The sequence below is a fragment of the Grammomys surdaster genome, unplaced genomic scaffold, assembly GCF_004785775.1.
Source record: "Grammomys surdaster isolate TR1022 unplaced genomic scaffold, NIH_TR_1.0 213, whole genome shotgun sequence".
Lineage (NCBI taxonomy): Eukaryota > Metazoa > Chordata > Mammalia > Rodentia > Muridae > Grammomys > Grammomys surdaster.
The window spans coordinates 6,000,966-6,024,553 of NW_021604658.1; the positions used below are offsets into that span (position 1 = coordinate 6,000,966).

General features: G+C 42.1%; 1 protein-coding gene across 2 annotated transcripts in view; it reads right to left on the minus strand.

The window, feature by feature from the left end:
• Nucleotides 1–381: 381 nt before the first annotated feature.
• Nucleotides 382–23,588, minus strand: part of Ankfn1 (ankyrin repeat and fibronectin type III domain containing 1) — a 151,493-nt gene continuing 128,286 nt past the window's right edge. For both annotated transcript variants that reach the window (XM_028772483.1, XM_028772484.1), the window contains 3 exons: nucleotides 20,561–20,727; nucleotides 14,182–14,395; nucleotides 382–1,178 (listed from right to left, as the gene is read on the minus strand). In XM_028772483.1, the coding sequence (XP_028628316.1) occupies nucleotides 382–1,178; nucleotides 14,182–14,395; nucleotides 20,561–20,727 (1,178 nt within the window). The remainder of the gene's footprint in view (nucleotides 1,179–14,181; nucleotides 14,396–20,560; nucleotides 20,728–23,588) is intronic.

The following is a 23,588-nucleotide window of genomic DNA, read 5'->3' on the forward strand; positions in this document are numbered from 1 at the left end:
ACCCGCTGAACTGCTTCATCAACCACAAACTCACAAAAAAAACCTCTCAGCCCAGGGTTGATATTACCAGAAAATTGCAGAATTAAGTGTCCTCATTGGGCTGGCCTATCTCAGTCTTAGGTGCCATTGAAGGAGTTATGGATTTGAATCATGGGTCTTAGACTCCATACATTTTCTAGGGTGAGATGGATGGGACCCCGGTGGGAAACCCCTCCCCCCTCCTGTCGCCCACTTTGGAAAAAAAACAAACGCCTCCTACGTGTAACCTTTAGATTTCTAACTTTCAATACTTTGAAATAGGTGAGGACACAGAGGGGCAAGATGGGGCTGTGGTAACGAAATGCATGGAATAGCCCCTGCTAATAGCTGGTGTGGGCCACCCTAAAGCATACTACTCAGTATTTCTGAAACTGGAGATGTTGGGTCTGGACTCATTTCTGAACTAGTGGAGCTTGGCAGGCTGCTGCGGCCTGCAGGAGCAGGGCTCAAACTGGTCCACAGCTTTGTGTCCTGGCCTGTGAGTGTGTCAGAATAGGGTTCCACATAGACTCTGTGCAATGGCCGCCTTGGGTCTTGGAGGTAGCTCCTCCGCTCCTCTGGGAGGCTGGCTGCGTGGGTCAGAGGCAGGCCCCGGGGCCCATCCACCACAGGTCCAGACCCTTCTGCTTCCCGAGGATCCTCAGCCAGGCCGCAGGCCTGAGACAGGTGCTGGGTGTAAACGCCTTCAGAGAGTGACAGTGACTGTGTCTCGCTGTGCATGCGTAGCCAGCGGTGGTGGCGGCTGAAGCCACCATAGTGCTGGTGCTTACCTGGCTTCCGCTTTCCCAGGAAGCCCAGCGGCGGCCGTGTGCCTGGCACCGTCTTGGCATGGTTCTTGGGTGCCAAGCCCGTGAGGGTCAGGCTGTGGAGAAACTCGACACATGAGTGGTCAGTGTCAGGACCCTGCACTGGGCCCTGAGGGTCCTGTCCAGGTACCATGGAGGCCTTCATGTCATGCACCTGTAGGACATCTGGGGCGCTGCCACTGAGGCCGCTGAGGGCCTGCTGGGCAATGTCATGTGATGACAGGTAAACCAGGTCCAGGTCTCGTGGGCTCAGGGCATCGCTGGAGTCATAGTCACTGTCTGTGGGGAGGAAGACTTCTGAGCATCCTTCTTCATCCGAGCAGGGCTGTGACTCTGCAAAGCCAGGGGGACAGATGTTAGAAAGAAGACAACTGTTAATGACAGTCTTATTCATAGGCTTAAGTAGATTCAACCCTTGCTTGGAAAGGCACTCAACTTTGTTCTGTGGTCACAGTTTGAAATTCTTAAGACGCGGACCAAGAGCTGCACATTTTTACTGAGCACGGGACGCTGCAGATTATGTAGAAGGCTCTCATCTTAGTTTAAGGGTAAAAGAAATAATGGATAGGTCCGGTCTGGACAGTAGTTGAGGGGGACATCTCCTCATTCCACACACATACATTCTATGGTTATTTTCTGGTACCTCCTTTAGAGAGGATGGATGAAAAACAAAGCTGGGTGCTATTCACTCTCTATTCTGGTTTCAGAGACAAATTTTACATTTGACAAAATAGCAGCAATTTAAAAAGGGGAAGAAAGGAGACATTGGTGGCAGGAGATGAGAAATCTGGTTTTAGCTGCCCTGTATCTCTTTCTGTGACCATGGAAAAATTACTTCTTTGAACTTCAGTTTCTTTATCTATAAGTGATGATGATATTGAAACTTACTTGGAGAGACTAAAGGCTACTGATTATAAATATAAACATTCAGTATATTGACATTTATTTCTTTTTTTTAAAAGGGCCAAAAGAAGAAAGAAACAACAAAAAGCAAGACAGAAACCATCTCAAGGTGTATATAATAGTCTTGAGTGAGCTAAAAGTTGGTTCTATATTTGTCATCTCATGCAGTAGTTGTTTGTATCTTTCTCCTCAATGATGTCATACAGCTTTGATGGCAAGCACTGTCTAAAGTCCACTGGGTTTCTCTCATGGTGCTAAACCCATAGTAGCTACTTGGTGAATACTGTACATGTTAATTCTGTAAACATTTTACAAAGTATTTAGGTCAAATATATCAACCACCTCTTTCTAAGTGTATGTCTTGTCTAGAAAGGCCTTGCCATACAATATTGCTTTCTAATATTCTGGGATTTGTTTACTGTATTTAATCATATGGAATTTATTTCTATATGTGGAGTGTAGAATAAATAGGACTCCTATTTATTTTACTAAAAAGATAGCCAATTTTCATAGCACTATATGTTGAATAGTCTATTTCTTTAAAAAAAACATGCTGAAAATTTAAAGCAATTCTAATGAAAAGTTTTCATAGTATTTTAAAATAGAATTCAATACATTGTTTTGAAAATTTGTCTAGAAGAGATTTGTGAGAATAATCAACTTTAAAAAGATACAGTAGGGAAGAGATGGTTAACCACATGAACCAGACTATAGAGCTTTGGTCATTCAAACTTTACAATGTCAGTACATACATGGACAGATAGATCTGTAATATAAAAAAAGCCTGAAAGCAGCTATAATTTTGTGATAATGTGACAAAAGATAACATTTCAGATTAGAGAGTGAAATAGATTATCCAACATAGAGTGCTGCAACAATTGACTAACCTTTAAGTAAAATAAATAAAAGTCCTACCACATTCCATACCTAGAAATAAACTCCATATGGTTAAATATAATAATAAAAATCCAAGACTATTAGGAAACAATGTATTGGCAACTTTTTGTGGGGAGGTCTTTTGAAATAAGACACACCCTAGAACTCTAAAGAAGTGATTGATGAATTTGACATTAAGGCTTTAAAAAACAAATGACTATAAACAAAGATAGTAAGTAGTAGGTTGTAAGAAAAGAATAATAGCATTGTAACAAAAAGTTAGAACCCACCTTGTATAAAGACTGTAAGTCAGAAGACAATGAAAATGAGCAAAATATAAAGACCAACACTAGGGAAGAGTAACGTATACAAATGGCTAACTCACACATTTCTATGCTTCAATTCAATTCAATCCAATTCAATCCAATTCAATTCAATTCAGATAGCAGTTTGTAAAGCAGAGGTGAACAAGGAGGCAGTTTCCTCCATCAGATTTACAGAGAGGGGGAGGGGCATGGGAGAGGGAGGAAGAGGGAGGAGGAGGGCAAGAGGGAAGGGGAGGGGAAGAAAAAGGGGGAGGGGGAAAGGAAGTGAGCAAGAGGGGGGAGGAAGGGAAAGAGAGGGGGAAAGAGAGAGGGAGAGAATATTGTGTGTTGTTGATGTGTGGGGAATCAAGAACTCTCACATAATGATGAGGAATCTACACTGGTTCAGCTCTTTGGGCTGAAATTTGGCAGAATCTTTGAAAAATATGTATATCATTTATCCTCACAAGTCTTTTTTTTTTTTTTTGGCTATCTGTTTGCGATATTGTCACCATGTGCACATGGAGGCATTTCGAAGTTGTTTACGGCAGCATGATTTATAGTAGTGAAAAACTAGCCATCATCTTGTGGTTGAGGATGCTGTCAAAGGAAGACTTACAGGCACAGAAGCACTAAGAAAAGAAAAACAGCTTACTTGTAGACTTCTGCAAGGGAGTCCACATTCAGAAGTCGCTCACTGATTACAAAATACAACAGGAATTAACAAAATCACACCACAAGGCTACCCTGTTAGTCTGTTCGTTTATAGTGGAAAGTTAGATGTTGTATTACAAGAATATTGAGAAATATGAAGACAAAGTTTATTTTGTTAAGTAGTCAGATTCAGGACTTTCTGTGTTAGAGACTCCTTAGCTACCTAGAATTTTTTCTTTTTCCCCCTCTTCAAACCCTTATTTGCTTATCACACTCATGGCCTGTGTGTGTGTGGTGTGTGTGTGTGTGTGTGTGTGTGTGTGTCTGTTTTGATTCCCACCCTAACTACAGGTGACTTGCACACCTACTAGTATGTTAGGTGCATTAAATGCTATTTGAGTGTAGTGGCTGGTTTTGTGTGTCAACTTGACACTCGATGGAATTATCAGAGGAAGTAGCTTCCCTTGAAGAAATGCCTTGATGAGATCCAGCTGTAACTCAACTAGTGATCAAGGGTGGGAGGGCCCATTGTAGGTGGTGCCATCCCTGGGGTGGTAGTCCTGGGTTCTATAAGAAAGCAAGCTGAGCAAACCAAGAGAAGCAATCCAGTAAGCAGCATCCCTCCATGGCCTCTGCATCCGCTCCTGCCTCCCAGTTCCTGCCCTGTGTGAGTTCCTGTCCTGACTTCTTTTGGTGATGAACAGCAATGTGGAAGTGTAAGCTGAGTAAACCCTTTCCTCCCCAACTTGCTTCTTGGTCATGATGTTTTGTGCAGGAATACAAACCGTGACTAAGTCATTGGGTTATTTTATTTTTTGTTTTGGATGGACTTAAGGGAACTTAACTCGACCAAAGGTTGTGAAACATTTGTATTTGGTACTCAAGTGAACCTAAAATTTCTAAGAAGCCAGAACAACTGTTTCCAGGGAGTTTATGGTTTTGGTGGAAGCATGAGGCAAGCTCTATGCATCCGTAGGACTGTGGTAGAGCATAGGCTTTGTAAGAAGAGTATAGCAGATAAGATGCAGGTTTATAGGGAAAAAAGGGATAACATTTTGTAGGGATAAAGCTAATAAGCCATCTTTTTACTTATTTCTCCCCTCATTGTCTATTCCTTTCATATATAAATTTATTTCTTTATATACTGTCTAAAAGTGATTCAAGGTAGGCTTTTGTAATCAATATACTTGTAATGACAGGATTATAAACAGGAAAAACAAAAACAGTACAAGCAAGTTCATTTAATTAGAATATGGGGAATAGGAATGGAATTTGGGAGATCTGAGGCCACAATGGAAGGGTCAATACTGAGGTTGCACACTTACAAGTTTTTTTTTTTAATTCAGGCTTGTTTGTACATAAATGTTTTGGTAGTAAAAAGTATAAACTTCCATATGTCTTTCAATGAATGAATGGCTAAATTGTGGCACACCCACAATATGGCATACTTTTTATCAGTTTAAAAAAAAGAATTCCATATGTGTAGTATTTTTGCTAGAGCATAGAGATGAAGGGCAGATTGTGGGCCACCAAGGGAGAGGGCTGGGAGAGTGGCCCCATGAAAGGCTAACACAGAGAGTTAAGTTGTAAGGTTACATTTGAGTATCATAATCATGGTGGGAGTTACCCACTGCCAACTATGTGACAGAACTGGGTCAAGCCATACACATGTGGCTATCTAATGTGTGGATGCATACACACCGCAGTGAGCATTTGTGTAATAGCTGGAATCTAGACCTGCTGTATGGGTTTTATCCGTTTTCTTTTTCTGATGTCTAAGTGATGTGCTCAATGTTAATATGGGTGTTGAGGAAGGAGACACAAGAGTGTTCTGCGATTCTGTGTGTGTAAGTGTTCCAAAACTAAATTTTAAGAAACTCTAAATTGAAAAGCCGGTGGAACCAGAGAGAATGGAATGCTTAGATAAGAAGCAAGCTCCAAGTTGTATAGCCAATGGATAATTATTGAAGGGTTTTGACGAATGGACAAGATGAGAAGAAGGATGTAGGGTAGAAACAACAGTGAGGAAGGGAGAGCCCAGAGGGCAGCCAGTAAGTGAGGTCTAGGCTGTATGTTTCCTCGGTGTGTGGTGTGTTTCTTCCTCAGGCTGTGGTGCTGAGCAGTAGCAGTGTTTGTATGGAGGAAGAAGGCTCGCAGGAAAGCCATTCATTCTAAGATGTTTATTGATCATGAGTTTATGTCAGACAGTTAAGGACTCTGCTTTTAAGTATCTAATAGGGTGTGAATCAGACAACAAATAAGTCAAGACATATGAACTCTAGAGAATACAAAGCTCCATGAACAAAATGATACTGGCTTTTAGCTAGCGAGTGACTTGGGAAGGAGATTCTTTTGAATCAGGGCCTGCATCTCTCTGCATCTATTTGTGAATCTGCATGAGGTCTTGGTGATCAGGGCAGTTCTAGGGAAGCGTGTCCCAGATGATTAGTAGAACATTCATGATGCCCACATTCATGATGTCTGAAAAGGTAAACCAGGAAAACTAGTTAGTTATATTGCAGCCCTAGCTTAGGTTGGGCAGCAGAGAGGAAGGTGAATTTGATCTGGGACAAGTTGAGTCTGAGGAGCTGGCAAGAGTATCTAGGAGACTAAATGGAAGCGTGCTGTGGTAGAGAGGTTGAGGGGAGGTACATGTGCATGTGTGGAAGAAAGCCCCACTGGAGTTGGTCAAGAGTGGAGATATATGGTTGGTGAGGCTGTTGACTACACAAGGGGGGTAGGTCAGGGTTGTGAGAATCATGTTGGTGTAGGTGCTCTCAGAAACAGAAGAATACGTTGTTCTCAGAGACAAATGATTAAGAAAGAAGATGGATAAATGTAAAAATATTGTGTGTGTGTGTGTGTGTGTGTGTGTGTGTGTATGCGTTAAAAGGAGAGGAAAGAATAAAGGCTTAAGCTGAGTGATTTTCATCTTAGTCTTTTTTTTTTCTTTAATTTCTGATGCTGGGGATTGAACATGGGGTCTTATACATATTAGGCAAGTGGTCCACTGCTGATCTATATTCTCAGCCACATTGTTTTAAAAAAACACTTTAGATGGTTCTCTCTCTGATTTTTAATGGGGGGGATCAGGCACTGAAAGAAACAGGAACCTATGATTGTTACTCCTTTCTGGTGATGGCTAGGATAGGTGCCTTAGAAGACAGGAAGAGAGGTTAATTGAAGATCTGAAATTGGGTTTGAAATCAGATCCATGCAAAGAATTAGTAATTGATTTTAGTTGACTTTCCCTCCCCACTCTATGGCTAGTGAAGCTGTCTTGATGTGCTTGTTTATATCTCAATAGTAGTATCTGGTACTTACTTACCGTGAGTCATCTATAATGCCAAGACACTGAACCGTTATTTGATGTTTGTTTTTTCCTAATTTTGCAAATGAGAATACTGAAACTTAAGCTTATTAAATTTTGCATCTTATATAGCTGATTAATGACAGAATCAGTACCCAAATACAGATTCATACCTTTTCAGTGACTGATATCCACCTAAGAATTTCCATAGGGTTCTGCTGGATGCATTCTGATAGCAAGGATCTGGTTCATCAAAGTGACCGACACAGAATTATCTTAGTTGAGTAAGTTTGTGGCAAGGGAGCCTAGGCACTGCTGCTGCTCAGACTTGTATTGATTTCCCTGTCACTGCTACAGCACATTTGGCACTGATGGGTTTAGAGAATAAAGGTGTATCTCCCATAGCTCTGGAAGGCCAAGTTCAAACACAGTGTGTTAGCAAGACCACATTCCCGCTGGCTGATCTTAATAGGAAAAAGAACAGTTCCTTGCTTCTTCTGGCTTCTGGTAGCATTCTTTACATTTTTATTGTCTCATAGCTTTTCTTCAGTGTCTGTATCTTCCGTTTCTTACGAAGACTCTTGATATTTATTGGCTTAAGGGCCCAGGTAATTCAGGTTGATCTCATCTTAAGATCATTAGTTGTATATGCAAGACCTTTTAAAGAGTAAATATGGCCACAATTCCAGGATGCAAAAGTTAACACTTGGACATCTTTTTTGGGTGTGGAAGTTTCATGATTCAACCCACTAGAAACATACAGTAAAATGTCTGTAACAAGGAGTAGTTCCTGAGGAGCGCGACAGCATCTTTCTCCTTCTAGTTAATGAGTCAAGTACTTGACTAAAGCAATTTGTACTTAAAAAAGGACTTATTTATTTTTTATCATCTCTCTCTCTCTCTCTCTCTCTCTCTCTCTCTCTCTCTCTCTCTCTCTCTCTCTGTGTGTGTGTGTGTGTGTGTGTGTGTGTGTGTGTGTATGCACATGCAGGTGCCAGTTGAGGATAGAAAAGAGCAGTGGATCCTCTGGAACTGAAGGTTTAGGTTGTGAGCTAGCTTATGTGGGTCCTGGGAACTGAACTCTGGTTCTCTGCAAGAGATTCAAGCGCTTCTGAGCCACCTCTCCAGCCTCTAAGTTTGCAAATAGAAGTTATTGTTTAGAGAAGACCAAGGAGTATAGAATGTAACTTCAGAGAAGCCAATGTGAATTGTCAGTGGTGGGCCATATTTGAAGATCTGATCTCTAGGGAGGGCCCATACCAGCTTCCCTAGGTGGCATTAGTTGCTCACTTCTCTCAGCTTTCAGAGGATTTTATTTATATCTGTGTTACTGCACTTACCAAGTTTCATTATAAACAATCCACTCTCTCGTGTTTCTCTCCTTCTTTGGACTGTAGACTATAGAGGGCATGCACACTGTCTTCCTTATCTCTGTTTAGTCAAGTTTTAACTTTAGTCAGTGAAGGAATGAGAGGAACAAGGTAAGCAAAAGGGTACATCGAGTCTTCTGTATGTCCCACATCCTCTAATCAGAACATGGGCATTGAGCGGAGAGTGGGGCTCTCCCCATCATCAGACTGTGCTTTATCATGCTTGCATTAGCCTCTTGTATGGAAAGTACATTGAGCTCCAGTGAAATAAATACATGTGGAAATCTGGGCGCACAAAAAGAAGTGAGGCTGATTGACTCTGAAAAACAGCACTCCAGAAACAACCTGGAAAGATCTAATTTACCTGGTTTGCCGCAGAATTTCGCAACGACAACTGCTCATACCATTTCTCTATCATTGGTGACATCAGAACCAAGAGTCTACTCACATATGCAGAAAGAACAGTTGATAAAAATGAGACAAATCTTGGCTAAAGGCTTGTCTTGTTTCTTATTGTGTATACAGCTTTAAACAAATTACTTAGCTTGTCTTAACCTTGTCTGAAGCATAGAGATTGTTAGGCTGTGTATCTTCATGGGTATTATGCAGATTAAATAGACTTTTGAAAAGACACTTTAAGTACCCTATGGAAGGAAGGTATTAGTATCATCGAGGGATGGAGATTATTACTTAAGACTGTAAATGAATATTCAACTATACTTCAGGCTTTGGTGAGAGGATTGTTTTGATGATCTGGAGGAGCAATGCTTTCCTTCATGGTGTTCAACACTGTATTTAATAACCAGATTATATTAGTAAATTAGAGTTAGTAAATTATATAATTTACTGTATGACTCCTATAGCATGATAGGTAATAAGTAAATCAAGAGGAGACTTACTTACAACTGTAGTAACCCAGGAAGGAAGTGTAAAAGAGCCAGAGAATGAAGTGTTAAGTATCTTGTTGGTCCATGACCCTGCTCTTAGGAAACTCTATTCTGGTAGGATTGGATCTGAATATTTGATATGCATCACTGTTGAGTTATTTATTAGAAGATGTAATGGAACCTCTTACTTAGAGTAGTATAGTCCTTCCAGAACAGGCTGGGAGTCTCCAGGATACATCCAGAGAATCCAGGAGAATTTCTAAGGACTTAGTCAACTGCTACTTCCTCTCCTCCAGGGAGAGAATGAAGAATGCAGCTTCCCTACCCAGATCCAGGCCATATGTTCCTGGTATTAATCATGATAGGCACCTTTCCCAGCTTATGTTACCCAACCTGGTGGTACCCCCTACTTTCCCTTGGAGGGCATTGGGTAGGCCAGCATTGGGGGAATCTGAGTTTCCTCTCTGCTTGACCTGGGAGGAGCTAGATGAGTGTCTAATCATACTATTTGTGCTGGAGTAGGACGCTTGGTTTTTCTGCTGCTGTGATGGGTGTTGCAACTCCTGGTTTCTGGGATAAGGCCAACAACAGCACAGTGGAGTTGCTGTGGGTCTTGAGAGTGTATGGGAAGAAGACATTTATGGAGAGAATCATTGGTTTAAAGTTATTGCTTTTTTTTCTTAAAGGTGGGAGGTAGTGGTGTTGTTAGTGGTCAGACAGAAAGAAAGGAACACCAGGTCATATTTCCCTAAATTCTATATCCATGTGGAATATAGCACTATTCATATGTATGCATATGCATACATGTGTCTCACTGGATCTATTTCCATGTATTTAATAGAACTGAAATCATGTGTAAGTAAAACTGTATTGACTCATCAAGCCTTATGTAATTTTGTTCATATTTTTAATTCCCCAAGAGAAAGAGTACCTCAAGGGACCATCTGGTTTATACCATATTGTTCCTGACCTCTTCTGGGGAAAGGTTATCAGGAAGTTTCACATTTGGAAGAATAGGATGATCTTCAAAGACATTTGAAGAAAACAACACCGACCTTCCCTCCATTGCCTCACCCATGTGTCACAAGGAGAAACAATCAGTGTTGGGGAAAAATATTGCTTCCTATGACACTGTCCCCACAGAAAAGGGGTGGGATAGAATGCCCATGGGATGGAGCAAATCTCCCTCCCCTTGTCATGGACTGCCTTTTCTTGGAGTCAACATTCTGCCTTGGGCCCTTGGGAGATGCTTTATTTTAATCAACTCAGAGGAGTTCTTTCTGTTTTGAAAGCCACACAGAATTGGGAAGTTAGAGTTCTAATCCCTGTTCTCATGCTAAACAGAGTTGCACAAACAAATCCAACATACTTAACAACTCTGCAACAGAATCTTGGGCTGACACTGCGGGCGATGCTTGTGACAGGCTCTCATTTCCAGCACGCACCTTAGGAGTTGAGAGAGTTCACCCACTTAGAATGGTGCTGAGAACTTTGTGCTGTGAGTAACCCAGTTGGGGGCGGCGGATGTTTGTCTCAGTTGGGTTTTCCCTGTTCACAAGTGATTTCCAAACAACACAAAGTGGTCACACTTATGAAGAGGACAGGATACAGACAGATTCCATTGCTCTGAATGGAATCTGTGCTTTCGTTTTTTGTGAGAAGGGGATAGGACAGTGTTTCTCCCTTATGCTCCTCCACTGTGTGTTCTTGTCAATAGGTTCTATTTGCTGTTTGCTGCTTTCCACGTCTCTGTGTTTCACAGCCCTAGGAATTTTGGCTTCAGAGTAATAAATGGACCCAAGAGAGAATTATGTTTTAAGAAACAGAATGATGATCACTCACATTTTCAGTTAATAATAAAATCCAAACGCAATTGGGCAGATCCTCCCAGCAGGGAGTGTGTGTAATCCATCCTTAGGCCAACATGAGAGTCTGGCATTTCTAGGGCATAGAGGAGGCCACCCTCATACAGTCTAGGAGGAGCCCACTTGGGAACCCCGTGGCTAGAAGATTAAACACTGGGAAAATTCTGTGAACAGAGAGAGCAGATGAGCCACAAAGGTGGAAATAGAATTGAAAATCTGTTTGTGGGATTGTATAAACTGTGGAAGGTTGGAGAGCATGTTTTTCCTGCCTCACAAGTGGCTTCTAGCCTTACATGTCTCTGGTACTTGCTGCCTTTCTTTCGTCTTCTCTTTCACAGCCAAGACTTCAGAGTGTGTCTTTCCAGTCCTACTTTGTCCCTTCCTGTTTACCCCCGGTCTAGTGATGTGTCTTCCTCTTTTTCTTCACAAACGGTTCTGGTCAAGGCTATTGAGGACTTCCTTGTTGAAAAAAGCAAAAGAACAGAAAGTGTGCAGCGATTTTATTTACCTTTTCTCCATCCTTTGACTTGCTTTTGTTTTTGTGCCACTGTTTTCTGTCTTGTTTTTCTTTTAAATCTCTTGTCTCTGGTTGTTCCTTCTTAATCTAAGACATCTTGTTGATTCATGCCACGGGCGCCTTCCATGGGGTTTCTCTCCATGTTTTACGTATACTTTCTAGGGAATCTCATGCATTTTTACAGTTGCAGACATGATCCATGTGTCAACAGCATCTTAAGTTTGTATTATTATTAGCCCAATTATCTTCTCAGAGTGGTAGACATCTCTACTTTGTGTTTTTTTTCCTGAATGTTTATTTTTGTGGAAATATTCAAAGCCATTTATATTTAATATACCCAGCTACTGAAGCTTATTTTTCTTCTAGTTTCTCTCTTTCGCTTTTCTATTTCTCTCTCTCTCTCTCTCTCTCTCTCTCTCTCTCTCTCTCTCTCTCTCGGTAAACAGTATTACGCATCATGAAATCCTAAAGCATCCAATCCAGAGAATTTAGTTCCTTTTTTATTAGCTTCCTAAACTCTCTACTTTTATATCTTCTCTGTATGTTTTCTCCATATAATGGTGGGATTTAATTTTAAGAGAAATTCAGATCCCATTGAATCTTGCTTATGGTTTCTAGTACCTTTCTGTTACAAGCTGAGAAAATCTAAACTTGGAGGTGAGACCTTCAGCATCCTACCTGGGATGGCTCCCCAGGGACCACCCCATCTCTTACTACTCATCCTTTCCCCAGTCTGGCCCAGGCACTCCACCTTCCTTCCATCCCACCTTGAAGCCTTTTGCTATTTTGCTGCTTAGGAAACTCCAACTCCAGATTTTTGTCTTGTGTGGTTGGTTAAGATGTCACCATCTCAGGTGGGCCTCTGCTGAGCTGAGCATCCTAGAATCCACTGTCTTCTATCTGCCCTCATCACAGTTGTTTTGTAACCTACACTGGAGTTTTAATGGTCTGCTATTCTATTTCTATTTTCCTTGCCAATCCTTCTAGACTAATTTCCATAGGAGTCAAGACTCTACTTTTTCAGTATCTCCAGTGTCTGGCACACGGTAGACAACCTGTGTATATTTATACGGACATAAAGAAGGAGCTGCAAGCATCCTGACCGTTAGCTGGACTGAGTGCAGTTACTGAAGTACAGCTCAGAGCAATCCACTTCCTCTGCCCACATCACTCTCGCTCCTCTTCTCCACATCTTCTGCTTGCTCAGTCCTGGTTTCTGCCACCTCCTGCTTTGACCTTAAGAGCATATGGGTTAATGCCACCAATCTCCTTCATAACCCTAGGCAGTTACAGAGTTGTTTGTTTCTTTCTTTCTTTTCTTTTTCTTTTTTAAGTCAACCTATTTAAATCTCCCATTAGATCAGTTTATGGCACAAATGATATTTGATTTGTATCCCCAAGGCCAGTGCAAGTGAGTAAAGCAAAGCAAAACAGTACAAAACACCCTAGAAACTCTACTGAAATAATTATTTTGTTGAATTAGTTGGTAAGTCATTGATGTCTTTGGTAATAAACCTTAGCTGCTTCCCATGTTCTACCACACTTGTCAAGTTTTTTCTTCTAGAGACTGAGATTTTAAAAACAGCAGCACACACACAGTTGCTTATAGGAAAGGCACATATCCCTATTAAGGGTTTTACATGAAGATGATAACATAAAAATATGATATTTATAATATACTTCTGGTTACCTTTTATGTATCCTTAGATAGTTTTACTCATAAGTGACTCCTCAAGGTGAGGGCATTACTATTCTGATTTTACATGAATGGAAATTAATACTCAAATGTAGCAATCTGTCCAAGTACACGCAGCTAGTAAAACAAAATTGGAATTTGAATACAGGCCTCTGATTGCTAAGCCCAGGCTCTTTGTGCTGCACCATGCTGCCCCCTATGGGACAAGCCTATAAATCGGAATTGTTCACTAAAAATAGTATTATGCAGATTATGTTGGAGTTTAAGACGTAGAATTAAGAAAGGCCCTTTGAACCTGCCCCAGGAAAGAGTGTTATATAGCATTTCCTAAATGTATATCCTTTTTCTTCTGTCTGTAAGCACAGAAATATTTTGTAGAAAATTATGTTTTTCAAACAGTGATGTTTTTTCCACATAATCTCATCCTTAATTTCTGAGGTGTGGTGTGAGGCATTTCTTTTGATTTGTTCCTTAGGTCTTCATGTCCTTGACCCTCCTGCGCTTATTGGGTTTCAGTTTTAGGATTCCAATTAGTTTATCCAAGGTTTTTCTCTTCCTCACATTCCAACAGAGAGCATGATGAGAGTGGGAGGTATGTCCTGACCTCTTCCCTCGTTTGGGCTGGTGTCCTTACCTGGAAGGCCAGCAGTCCTCCTTTAGGGGATTTTTGGGTCTCCATTCTTGTTGCATGCCCATAGCCATGTGGACTAGCGCTGGTCTAATCTTCCTTACACTCAGCACCTGCTTCCTCCCCAGCAGAGTGAAGCAATCTCATGTTATTGCCCTCGTCTCCATGCTTCTGGGTTTGTTTCTTTTCTGCTTTTTTGATCCTGACTCCTGAGCATTGTTTTCTACCACCCCACAGAACCAATGCATCAACACAAAGAACGCCATCAGTGAAGACAGGGCCAAGACTCTGGCGTCCAAACCGACCTCTAGATCTTACTGCTTACCGCTCACTGCCTTTCTTCTGTGCATCTCGGGGGATGGGGATGTTGACGGAAGACAGTCTATGTGTGATGACGTAGAACTGATCTTCTTTAGATTCTGCTCATTGGAGGAGTCAATCAGCTTAGTGATGGGCAAGCCAGAGACTGGTTGCTTGTATCGTGCGTACTGTAGAGCGTCCATGATCCACCTCATCTCACGCCAGACTTCATCGATTTGCTTTGGAATAAAATGGTGAAAGGCATTAACGTTATGAAGCACCCATTGAAGTAAAAAAAAAGTACATTTTCTTAAGAGTACAAGATGGACCGTTTGGTATACTTCTGGTTTCTATGGCACTGGCTTGAGATTTAGTTGCTTTGTTTGCAAACTACAGACAAATAGCCCATAGGATGGTTGAGTAGGACGCTGGGTTTGAAAGCATGTATGATGCAGCAGGGTGTTTAGCTCACACACATAGAGCACTGCCTTCTCTCGCTGTGTCATGAAATATATAGTTTAAGGGGGGAGGTGATGTGATGCAGGTGACAAATGCATTTCAGACCATTTATACCTGTTTTACGGAAATGATCTAACTTAGTAAGTTTAATATGTAAGCTTACTACTTTTGTATATGCAAAACAAGTGCTTCCAAAGTCTAAAGCAGTTTTTAAAAGCTTCTGTTAAGGACTTGAAACACTCTACAGCAGCACTTCTTGGTTTAGCACCACTTTGATTTCAGGGTTACTATAGTGACTTTAGTGACATTTTCATTAATAAAGTACAGTGGTAGTTGCTAGCGGTTTAAAAGTTGCTCTATTTTGTCTCTCACTCTCTCATGACAGGTGTTCTTCAGGTCACTATGACCCCTGGCCATGGCCATGAGCTTTCTGATTGTTCTGTCTCCTAAGAAGAGACCATTAGTTACAATGCTTCTCGGGAACCTAAAACTTGCAGTTGGCTTTACACCCGATTTCACTGGGTACCTTGGCAAAGCAGTAATTGAAGAAGTTTAGCCACCTGATGGCTAAAGTAGCATCCAGCTCTAATACTTTAAGGTTCTTTGTGGAGAGCATTTAGGAAGTTGGTGTCAGTACCAACTTCAGGTAGAAGATGTTCATTGTGTGAATAATGGTACGTTAAGTGTCTCTGGAGAGGTTTTAAAGATTAGGCATCACCCAGTGTTATTTTGTTTTCAAATTTTTTCCTTAGGTCTTTATACTTAACCATACTCAAAAAAAAAAAAAAAAACAAAACAAAACAAAAACCCAGTACCAATGAACCTTGCACTCCTAGCACAAAATAGATTCTGAAACGATGACATTTTCTCTCATGGTCACACCCAGTGTATCAGGCAGGCTTAAATGAACAAGTGGGTGGAACTGTGTATTTCTCCTTGCTTTCTAGCTCTGTGCTGCCCTGGTATAGGGCTTGGCAGAGTATTCAGTGTTGGTGTCGAACGCATGAGATTGAGGCCCAGGGTTTGTTTGCTCCCTTAGCTGGACAGGAAGCTCCACAGCAGCCAGGCCCAGGCAGTAAGCTATGCTGGGGGTGGGGGAGGAATTTGAAGGGAACCTGAAACTCATGAAGGCAAAGCCAAATTGGGACTCCCAGGTTAGACCTGCATGGATTTCCCTTGATGAAACAGTTACTTTCTCAGCTGGCTTTTTATTGGCATTCAGTATACAGTGGTCCTGAAGTCATTTCAAAGGTACTGGCTGATTATGGATAACTTCTTTAGAGTTCCTGTTGAGGACAGGAACTATGCTTTTATATTTTACTTAAATTAGATGATCAGGGGATGCTAGCACAGTAAATGAAGGGATGGAAAGGCTACTCAGTTCCTCAGATTTCCTCTGTCAGGGCTATTGGAAAGATTCAGGGGATATGGATGAGTGCGCTCGGCAAACTGAGCAGTACTATAACGTCTTCAGTTGTACAATGACAATCAAGATTCTTTCAGTGGGATGAACGTCAATCCCTAAGGTTTCCCAACTCCTAACCCTCAGGACCTGTGGCCATTACCTTATATGATAAAAAAGTGAATACCACTTTCTGTGGCAAAGCTGGGGCTGTTAAGGTTTCTAGAAGAGATGTTTGTCCTGGATTGTCTGTGGGAGACTTAATTCCAATGACAAATGTCCTTGTAAGGACTTGCTACAAGAGTGAAGGCAGAGGGAGACTTGGCTGAAGAGAAGAGGCAGTACAGCCACAAAAGTAGAGGCAGATGTGAGTTAAGGAGTGACAGCAGCTCACAGATGCTGGGGGAGGCAGAGTTTGGACTCTTCCACAGAGCTTTCAGAAGACTGTAGCGCTGCCAACAGGAATTTCGAACCTCTGTTCTCCAAGGCCTAGAATAACATTCTGTTACCTTAAGCCAGGCATTTTGTGGTAACTTGTAAATGTATGTGATTTTTTTTCAAAGCACTCCACCTGTTCTTTTTAGATAAAGCTGTTTCAGCCTGTTGCCAAGCATGAGCAGATTTGAATGAAGCTACACTGATGTCTTAGGTTTTCCTGGAGGTGAGGTGAGAAGGACCCAGCTGAGGAGAAAGCAAACTGCCGTAGGTTCAGGGAAGCCTGTGGACTGAGTTTAATGAAATCTCGCTAAGTAGCTCCAAAAGAATTCCAATTTCCACTCATTTTACCTTCTACTGTTGATCTAAAAGCAACTGACAACATAATCCCTTCGATTTTAAGGTCCAAATTTGATTTCTGAAGACTTGCTGACACGCTTTTCAGATGAAGGCCTGAGAACGGCCAGGTCTGTTGATGAAAGGTTCTGTATTCACTTTTCACCCTGCTCTTTGCAAACTTCGGTTTTCATCCTATAAATTATACCCTTTCTCTGGACCCAGGCGAGATAATATTTTTATTAAAATGTAAAGGTGATTGGCTTTCTCACGGCATAGCCACAAGGTGCTTGAGGGGATGATAGATTGGCTCTGTTTAACGAGCCCTGTTTCTATTACGGCTTAGGCACATTTGAAGCATTACAGTATATAAATTACAGCCTAATTGCCCTTTTGGCTTTAGCAGCTCAAAGTATGCTAAGCCTCAGGTCTTCATGGTTTGACATTTCTTTCCTCCTCTTCTTCTTCATCCTCCTCCTCCTTCTCTATCTCTGTCTCTTGTCTCTCTCTGTGTCTCTCCATGTCTCTGTCTCTCCCCTCTCTCCCTCCCCCCCTCTCTTTCTCTCTCTCCCATTTTCTTCCTTCACTCACTTTGACATTTCTACTGGCTGTACTGTCTATAAAGCCTGTATACCTTATCTGTGATTTTTCTATGCCTCCCCTGGTCCAGACCTCCCCTTTTTTGGCTACACTCCTTGGCTTCTTTTCCTAGCAGTATTTACATAGACTCGCCTGCTCTTTACAATGTTTGGTTTGTGTAGTAACACTGTCTTAGATCTAGGCAGACCTGGCAGTTGCCTCTGCAGGCCCTGGTTATGGTGTGTGGTGGGCTGAGCTGTGAACACCAATGGATGAGTGGCTGCAGCTGGTTTTCATTTTGGGGGCGGGGGGCTAAGAAGTCAACACAGGTAAAGGGGAGCCAGGACACTGGGTTGTCTGCAGGCAGTGAAATTGCTCATGTCGGGACCAGCAGGGTGGCATACTGAAGGCTGGGGATCCAGGTAGATGGTATGGAATTACCCTACTCCAAGAAGTTAGTTTTTGAACACTTAGGGAACTGGCATTTATCCAAGTCTATGTGCCTACAGGAGTCCAGAGCAGGCAAGAACTTTGAAAAATTCTTGGCCTGGCCTGCCATTATTCAGCCCACTTGAACATTTGATCAGAAGGAATGAGAAAAGAGACTGGAGGCTAGTTGAAGAGTGAGGGGACCATGGGGAGTGGTCAGGAAGTGAGGATGCTGTCATGGATTCTGGGAGGGCTCAAGATGGCCGCAGACTAAAGAAAGGCGGTGTCTTCATTGGATTAGTGAGATTTGGAGAAGCTTACAGGGGAATAAGGCAGAAATGCAATCCAAGGCATGGTTAGTGAAGTGTTTCTTTAAAATGTTTCTTGTCGTGGGTCAAAAAAGTAATGTTAGGGTTGGACCAGAGAATTTCTCTAGTCCAATCTTTTCATCGCAAATATGAGAAACAAGCCCTGGCACCTACTTCCAGATCAAACAAAATGTCATCTGTTCTGGGACATCTTAGAACTAAGAGGTGTGTTTCTTGACTTCGGGACTCTGTCTCTCTATGTGACCCAGACTGGCCTTGAGTTCCATGTGTAGCCCAAGCTAGCCTTGAACTCTCAGTCCCCCTGTCTCAGTCTCTCTATCTCTGGATTACATTTGTGTGTCAACATGCCTGGCTTCAACATGGCACTGGACTCAAAAGATGAGGAGGGGATTGGAGAGACAGCTTAGAGGATAGGAGCACTTGCTGTGCAAGCACGGAGACCTGAGTTCGGATCCCAGTTCCCACATAGAAGGCTGGCTGTGGTCACGTGCACTCTCTGGTAACTTCAGTGCTGAGATGGGTGGGGAAACAGGGAGGTTGCTGGGATTTGCTGGCTGCTAGCCTGGCTGAGAAATGACAAGCTCTGTGAGAGACCCTGTCTGAGAGAGATATGCAGAACACTCGACATCCCTCCAAATTTCTGACCTCTGAGTATAAACAGGTGTATACAACTACATACTCATGTGCACATATCACACACACACACACACACACATAGACACAGAGGGGGGGGAGTCATGTCTTTGGTGTCATCCTTAACTCATAACCCCCTTTTTCCTACTCTGTTTCTACTGTCCACATCTGTTCTTTATTGGAAATGAAATTAATAGGCTGAATGTTTTAAGATTTGAAATTCTACAACCTCAGGTGGAGAAGTAGACAGGTACTTCTTTCGTCTGAGGGTCTCCCTCATTTATAGATGAGGGAAATAGGGTAATTCTGCAGCTTGGCAACATTTTCTTTCTAAATATTACCAAACATTTATTCCTCTCATTTTTATATTTCAAAGGACGTTTACTTCTCTCTTTTTATTGTTTGCTTCTGAGACTTTGTTTGATGTTGCCCTGTACCTAATTCACCATGTAGTTAAGGATGCCCTTGAACTCGTGATCCTCCTGTGTCTACTTCTGGAGGCACATGGTTCAACATGCTTGGCCTTGAACTTCTTATTGATGAATGAACATACAACTTATTGACTAGTTGGTATGTGTCAGGAACATTATGAGCATTAGCTCACTAAATTATTTCTGTAATACTAAAACAATGCTAAGATGTAAGACTATTATCACACACCCCTCCCTTTTGTTTTCTTGAAGAGAGAATCATGTTAGGTAACCCTGGATAGCTTATGATTCTCTTCGTGGATTAGACTTGCCTTGAATGTACAGAGATCAGCCTACTTCTGTAGCCTGAGTGCTGGAGTTAAAGTGTCCATAGTCAGTTTATCGTGACTATTTTTCATAAATGAGTAGAAAATGCGGTGTGTGTGTACATACGTATGTGGGAATATTTATGTGTGTATTGGTGTGTATGCATACATGTGTGTAGAGGTTAGGACAACCTTCAGGGCTGTTCCTCAGGAGCTCCATCTACTCTGCTTTCAACACAGGGTCTCTCGTTGTACCTGAGCTCACTACAAAGGCTAGGCTGGCCAGTGAGTGCCAGAGGTTATCTTTCCCCAGCACCCTGAGCACGGGGTATACAATTCCCTATTCCCTGGGGTTATAAGGCTTGCCCCCATGAACTCACTTTTTATTATGGGTTCTCAGGGCCTCATTTTCCCAGGTAAGTACTTTACCCAAGACCAAGTGACTTACTTATTGAGCTCCAAGTACACAATGTTTCCTTATATTGAGTTTTTTACTTCTCATTTGGATAGTTGTTGGAGCTTCTGATCTGGCTGGTTCCTTACCTTTAGTCCTCTCCTTAAATTCAGGAGAGACAAGGCAGACTATTTAGTGTGAAGGACCACACAGAATTCTTATAGTGAACCAGCAGTATGATTATAGCAGTACCCACAAGAGGCATGGCCTCCCTGCTCCAATAAGACCCACTAGAGATGTGAGGAACTGTGATTTTAAAATTTATTTTATATTGTCTTTACTGCGGCCTTTTGTCTGGTCCTCTGATCTGCCCTCATTGTTATCATTGTTGTCTTGTCCAGTTTCCCAGTCTTGTCTGGCCACCTAATGTTCAGTTCATGCCCCCACCAACCTCGATAAGATGATAAGAACCTTACCATTCTCCAAATCTTATTTTCCTGCCTATCTACCTCGTCAGTTTATTATTTTCTCTTTGGATGCTGAACTCTGTTTCTACATGGTGTATGTAGTTTAGCCCGGTGCATGAGCCCAGCTCGGATGCCATCAAGACCTTCCGTGGCATCTTTCCTACTAGCCACAGGTAGCGCATCACCCAAGGAATAGCTGCTTTACCTGAATGAAGTCCAACACTTGCTGGTGTCGTTGTTTGGCAGCTGCGACCTCGCTGTCTGAGATTGCTTCCCTCAGGGACTGTTGGGTATTCAGAGAGTCCAGCTCCACAACAGCAGAAAGGCGGCAATACAGACTAATAAATTTCTCTCTGTAGCTGCAAAAATGAACTGGAAAATGGACAAGCAAAATAAAACATGTTAAGATCTGGTATCAAAATAGAGAAATTCATACAGCACAGAAAACCAGTCGAATGGAAACATGATTTATTAACCCTATCAGTGGAAAATATTAAGCCATAAATAAATTATAAATGTGCTCTTAAGGGGCCAGTTGTCTGGCTTTAGTCAGACAGTATTCCCTCTTAGGTTACTAACTCCTCATAAGGTATGGGGAAGTGGGTTGGCTCATGCTGCAGTTTAGATGGACTTTTTCCTAAAGTTGGGGCCTTTTTCATACATAGTCTTGTGCCACGTAATGATGTTTCAATGATGTCTGCACATGCAGTGGTGGCCCAATAAGACTGTGTCATTCAGTGATATCATAGCCATCTCGATTTGTGTAAATACAGTATGCGATGTTTATAAAATTGACTAATGATACAAATTTCAGAAGTACTCAAATTGCTAAATATACATTATTGTTTGTAGGGACACACACACATACATACAAACACACACACACACACACACACACACACACACACACACCCCAACTGGGAAAAACACTTTAAAGGCAAAACAAAAAAAAATAAAGTCAAGTAGCAACTTGAATCCTAGATTTGATTTTCAACCAAATATCTTGCTTTCTGTGCCTAGAAGATAAGGCATACTTTTCTTAGGCTGTCTCTTGTCTAACTAGAAATTTCCCCTGTTACTGTTTCGATTTGAATCCTTTTCTGCCTGTTATCCCTTGCAACTTTGGAAGGATAGTGGGTTTGGATTATTGATCAGGGTCTTTTTTTTTTATCTGTAGATTTGGTCTTCATTTCTCAAAAATATCCTGGGATAGAGGCCACAATGAGGAATCTAGGCTTCGTGTCCATCTTTTCTCCTTTTCGGAAAAGCCATATAACAAGTTTTTCTGCTCTCTGGACAGCTCTGGCTATACACTATAACCTAGGGTTCCAATGTGGTGGGAAAGCATCTGGGTGTAGGACAGTGTGGTTCGAGGGTCTTCCTGGTCTATCATAAAAGCTGGAGACTATTCTTCATTTATTTTGTGTATGTCAAACCTTTACTTTCCAGGCTTTGAAAACAGGGTCATTGTAAGCCCTCGGGTGTTAGAATATTCCTCGGGTGTTAGAATATTTTTGCTGTGTCTTCTTGGGTGAGAAATTGTACTAAGACCACCCTATGCCTCCCTTTGCTATAGATCCCAGTACCTAATGGGCCGCCATCCAGGGAAACTAAACCACCACACCTCAGAATGGGAGTATCTGTTCATCTCCACTAGTGAGGAAATCTTGCTCCTTTGCAAGTGAGAGATTTTTGTGCTTCTTACATCCTCATCTGCTTCCTTGCTTGATATCCTCTTATGAGAAATTTTAGGCCAGTGGAAGGGTGACTTACACTGGCTTTGCTCCTATGGGATAGAAAGGGGCTAGAGCGAGAGCTTCTCCAGCTTTACTTGAGCTGTGTCCTATGCTCTTCTGGCTGTGCTTCCCTCACTCCAGCTTGGCTTATCCTCAGACCTGGGCTTAATTATTCGGTTACCCTCTCCTTCCTTCCTAGCCTTCCTATCCTCTCTGGAGCCTCAGAGAAGAGCTGATTTCATGCTCAGCCAGCAAATGGTAAGCTCACAGCATAGATAGCCTTTGTCCAAACAGTGGTGTTCTCAGGTAATTTCCTTACTTAAAACTCTACAGAGATCCCGCATTAGGATAAAAATCCAAACTTCTGTCTCCCAGTAAGGAAACTCTTAGGGTCTAGGATTTGAATGTGAATCCTTAGTTGTAGCTTTCATTATGTCCTCCCTTGGCTGGTGGGTGAAGAGTTTCACAGCCTCTGTTTCCAAATAAAGTTGTAAATGACAATAGAAGTAGACTTTTTTTTTGTGTGTGTGTGGGGGGGGTTGGGCAGTAGTGGGGCACACCTTTAATCTCAGCACTCTTGAGTTTTTTGGGGAGGGGGAAGAGGCAGGTGAATCTCTGAGTTCCAGGACAGCCTGTTCTACAGAGTGAGTTCTAGGACACTTAGGGCTACCCAGAAACCCTGTCTTGAAAAAACAAAATAAATAAATAAATAAATAAATATTTTTTTTTTTAAAAAGGAAAGTTGACTGTAAAGAAACCTAGTGGTTCTTTTGAAAGAAGCAGTATCGGTCCCAGGTCCCATCTGAGTACTTAAAGACCAGGATATTCAGTTTTGTCTCAAAGGCCAGGGAATCCAGTTTTCTCTTGCGTTTTGTGGCAGGAACTGTGGATCAGTGGGTGGTCTCCCATGCCCACACCACCCAATAGCGTCCATGCCACGCACCACAAGTGAGTTACGAGTATGTTCAGCTGCAGCACTACCCCTGTTCCAGCGGTTGCTATCCACAACCTTTAATGTCACTTTGACAAATGTTACTCTAACATAGTCTTTTGTGGTTTAGCAATGATACATTTGGTAGCCATCCCTGAGGAAAGGAGGATAGACTGGAAGCTTCTAATTTTTCTTTAAATGTGAATCACATGCGTTTTGCAGACAGACTGGTATAAGGCGACGATAGTATCACGGGGACTACATGATTTGTGAGTAACACATGAACTAAGACCAGTTCTCTGTGGTGTCGTTTCTCTTTGCTTTTCCCCCTGTGTAACATAGTGACAGACTAGAGTACAGCTGGTCTGAGCGCTCATAGGACAGTAGAGTCGAAAGTGAATGGATTAAATACCATGCAGGTAAACAGCTGTTCCGTTTGCTACTAGCGTGTGATGTTAGGGAGGTGACCTCCAGGGATCTCAGTTTTATCCCTAAATCTGGGCTAAGAAGAACCAACACTGTGTTGGTACAGTACACAACATGCATATGGAATGTACCAGAATCAG